The following is a 4,239-nucleotide window of genomic DNA, read 5'->3' on the forward strand; positions in this document are numbered from 1 at the left end:
ATCATAGAAAACATGATCAGTGTGTTATAGCCGTAATCCGGTTTAATAAACACAGCACTATAAACTACTTTAGGACGTTAGGAACTAACCAATCTAGCGTGTGTTATAAAACCCACTGCTAAATACAACTGTTTTTTTTAAACTTCTGTGCTTTTTTTTTCATCTTGAATTCTTAACAGTGTAGTTAGATTTCACATTGTAATGAATATTATACTTGAGAATCATCTTGTGTTAAAGTCTTTCCCATGTACATATTATTCTCCATATTTTCCTTAAAATCCCCAGCATTGAATCAACACAGGTTGGCCTACAAGAGGTTTCACAATAAATTATAGTAAAATAAAGCCATGATGTTATTGAACTTGTACCGTATATAATGAGATAAATAACTACACTGCCTCCTGTTCCTGTTGGGGCTCTGTGACTTCATATTGTAATGTGACATTCCACAGAATGCTTCCATAGAAATAGGCTCAGGACAGCAGCACACCATTGCCACTACAGGAAAACTGGCATGGTTTTCTCCCTGGAAAATACCAAATCTCCAAATCCAACACACTTACTCATAATTCATTTTCATTTCCTCTTTCCCAGAATTCATTTTCATATCTAAAAGAGGCTCTTGGCTGAAGCCTTATACTGTCTGCAACATGTTATAGCTTCTTGCAATTTTACTTTTAGGAAACACAGTAAGGAAGGAAAAGTAATGCACCCCCATGGGCATCCCAAGTTAAGCCATTATAAATTCACATTCTGTTTTGCACTCCTTTGAATGGGAAGCGAGGAAGAAAAGGAAACGCCTGGGAGTGCCCTTATGGTTCTCAGGTAAAACTTCCTTTTCAAATGCCTCCATGTACTACTGTTGTCACAGGCAGAAAAACACTCCAGACATAGATACTTGTCATTTTTCTAACCAAAGTAGTGGCTACAGTCGTCAACAATATGTTCACTCAGATTCTTTGAGCTCTGTGTTTTAATCAGTAGAATTTTTTGTTCTTATAGACTTTTCTTCAAAAAAAAAAAAATCCTTTTTCTGAACTAAGCTCAGAACCAAAACAGGTCTCTGCTTCAAGGTTCCCCAGTCTTAACTGAACAGTAATCAAAACCGAATGCCTGCAAATCCCCAAGGGGGGTCGCTTCTTCCTTTCTGAGCTCAAAGTGCAACAGGAAAGTAGTGGGAGCTTTTCCCTCCACTGCCTCGCTTGGGGGGTTTTTTTGCCTTTAGAATTTGAAGGTTTGTTCCCATTCCTGCGCACCTGACAGGCTGTGATTTACATGTGAGAAAACAACTCCAAGGTTCTTATGGAGGAGTCAGAAGCTGCTCCCACCCATCTCAGCGGGTTTTCTAGGAAACAGACTGGGAAAAGGGGGTCGGGGGAGGGGAAGCAAATTCCGTCTGAAGCTGCACAGGTAAACCCAAAGTAATGGAGGCAGATAGTAAAAAGAATATTATTTATTATCTTTTTTTTTATTAATACTCACGAATAACCTTTGCTTTTTTTTTTTTTTTTTTTAACACAATCTACTTTTAGAAGAATGCCTCCTTGGTTTATCATGCCCAATCGGGAGCTCTGAGCTCCTGGACGACTTCTCCTTTCTCCACCCCACCCCTCACATCCAAATTACTCTTTTACATGTTCACAGATACCACGAACGTTTTGTAAACAAGATTTAGGGGACTGGGCCTTGATGGAATCAACATCCCACTTCAAAGCGGAAGGCGGGTAGGAGAGAGGGGAGGAGAGGGGAGGAGAGGGGAGGAAAGGCAGGGGAGTGGAGAGGAGGGGAGCGGGTCAGAACTTTCAAGTCTTGCCTTTTCTGAGATGGGTGTGTATTGTGGCTGTTCCTTGAAATTCAATGACTCAAAACATTGACAGCAAGTGCCTGTGTGGTTATTTATATTATATATCTATAATAGAATATGTGGGCTTCCTCAGTTTTGGGTCTCGGCTGTTTTGTTTAAATACACCACAGTCCTCCCGTGGGTGTTGTCTCCACAGGGAGTCGGGTCTCCCAGGAAACCCTCTCAGAGCCGGGGCTTCCGGAGCAGGGTCTTACTGAGGTCTTTGACCTCCTCGGGGCTATTGACCCGCTCGTAGCCCAGCACCGCCATGGGCTGGTAGCAAAACTCCTCCACCTGCTTGATCTGCTGGAAGGTGAGGGCCGTCCGCCAGGCGTTGGCGGCCTGCGTGGCATTGCGCGCCGACACCACGAAAGGCTTGGAGGAGGAGCCCGAGCCGCTGGTCATGTTGAGGGCGAACTGCTCCATTTCGGGGCTCACCAGCAGCCCCACAAAGTCGTACACCCGCCGCAGGGTCTTGACGGGGTCTCCCACCAGGTCCTCGTACCGCACTACCAGGTAGTGGCCCTGCAGCCAGTCGGGGGGCTGCAGCGCCGTCTGCAGCGTCTTGGCCATGCTGTTGCAGATCACCTCCATCGCGCCGAGCGCGTGGTAGTCCGCCGGGCCGCCCACGCCCTCCTTCTTGACGCCCAGCTTGTGGCCGGCGGCCTCCAGGAAGGGCATGCGGTGGGCTCGCGGGTCCCGGCTGCGCACCACCTGGAGGCTCTCGCGGATGAGCCCGTGGCGCGAGCGGATGCGCGAGGAGGCCACGGCGCGCGGATCGCGCACCAGGTGGATGACCTTGAGGTCCAAGGCAGGGTCGCGCAGCAGCGGCGCCAACACGGCCACGTCGAAGACACGCACGCCCTTGATGACCAGCGTGCGGTACTTGCGGCACTCCTCCTCGAAGCGCGCCAGGCGCTGCGGCGGGCACTTCTTGCACACGCGGTCGTCCACCAGCCCCACGACCTCCTTGCGGTAGGCGGGGCAGAGCGGCGACGAGCACACCACCTTGTTGGTGGCCGCCCCGAAAATGCCCAGCGTGGTGAGGTTGCGCCCCCCGCTGCCCGCGGGGCTGTACAGCTGGAAGACCGAGAGGTCGCAGCGGTAGAGCGCGCTCAGCATGTCCCGCGCGGCCCCTTGCAGGGAAACCGCGTCCCCCGGGTACAGTTTTTGCCACACGTGCCACACCGGCTCGTAGAGGAAGAACACCTCGGGGTTCTGGTTGAAGAGCTCACCGAAGAACGATGAGCCCGAGCGCCACGTGGTGAACACGTACACCAACTGCCTCTTGTCTCCGCCAGCCCCGGGGCCCCGAGTGCCATTGCGGGGAGGGGCCCCGGCCCCCCCGGCCCCCGCGGCCCCCGCGGCCCCGGCTGCTGCGGCGGCGGCTGCGGCTGCGGCGGCGGCTGCGGCGGCTGCAGCGGCGGGGGCCGCCCCGACGGCGGCAGGAGGGCGGTACGGAGTACGGGGGTCCAGGCGGGTGTGTGCGCGGGGCGGCGCCGCCGGGGGGGGGCCCGGGCGCCCCCAGCCGCCCCCAGCAGCCCCCGCCGCGGCGCCCGGCGGCCCGTCGGGGCCGCACTGCTGCAGCGGCTCCTTGTGCCACTTGTAGTCCAGGAGGTTGAGCATGGTGAGCACCAGCAGCAGCGCGTAGCCCGCGCACAGCACCAGCGCCTTCCTGCGGAACACCTTCATTCCGAGCGGGGACGCGGGCCAGCGACGGCCCGGGCGCCGGGGCCACGGCGAGAGCAGGGCGCGCGGCGCGGCTGCAGGCGCGGCCGGGAGCAGCCGGGGGGGCGCGCCCGGGGGCAGGGCTCGCGGCGGGCTGCGGCTCATCACAGGCACAGCCGGGGCCGGCGGCGCGGCGGAGGCGGCCCTGCAGCCCAGGACCGGGACGCGGCGGGCCGGCTTCGGGCGCGGGGACTGGGGCCGCGGCTCCGGGGCGGGCGCGGCGGCAGCGGCGGCTGGTCCCCGACGCCCAGGGCGGGCTCTCCCATGGCAGCGGCTCCGGGAAGGACCTGCGAGGGCAAGCGGAGGGAGCCCGTGAGCCCCAGGCCTCCTCCCCGTGCGCCGCCTCCACCTGAGTAACGCCCACCCTCGGGTCCGCCGGGCTCCCCGCTCACCTGGAGCCGCGGGCGCACCCCGGAGCCGCCCGGGATCACGGCCGGCTGGTCGCTGCTGCTGCCGCCCGCTCCCCGACTTCTCGCGCACGGTCTGTCCCGGGAGTCCCCGCCTCGCGGGGGGCCGCGGGGCCGTGCAGCCCACGCCCCGGGCAGTTTCCGGGCGGCGGGCGCCCCGCGGCTCGGGAAGGGAAACTTTCACGGGGCCTGGAAGCCCGCTCCGCGCTCGCCGAGCCCAGCGCGCCCGGCTCCAGGCGCCTCCGCCGCCCTCTCGAGACC

General features: G+C 58.4%; 1 protein-coding gene across 1 annotated transcript; it reads right to left on the reverse strand.

Moving 5' to 3' along the window:
- Positions 1 to 1,438: 1,438 nt before the first annotated feature.
- Positions 1,439 to 3,691, reverse strand: CHST2 (carbohydrate sulfotransferase 2). The gene has a single exon (XM_072792397.1). It carries the CDS (start codon positions 3,674 to 3,676, stop codon positions 2,027 to 2,029), a length of 1,650 nt encoding a protein of 549 aa, XP_072648498.1. The 5' UTR covers positions 3,677 to 3,691; the 3' UTR covers positions 1,439 to 2,026.
- Positions 3,692 to 4,239: the final 548 nt, after the last annotated feature.

Source organism: Canis lupus, chromosome 22 (genome assembly GCF_048164855.1).
Source record: "Canis lupus baileyi chromosome 22, mCanLup2.hap1, whole genome shotgun sequence".
NCBI lineage: Eukaryota > Metazoa > Chordata > Mammalia > Carnivora > Canidae > Canis > Canis lupus.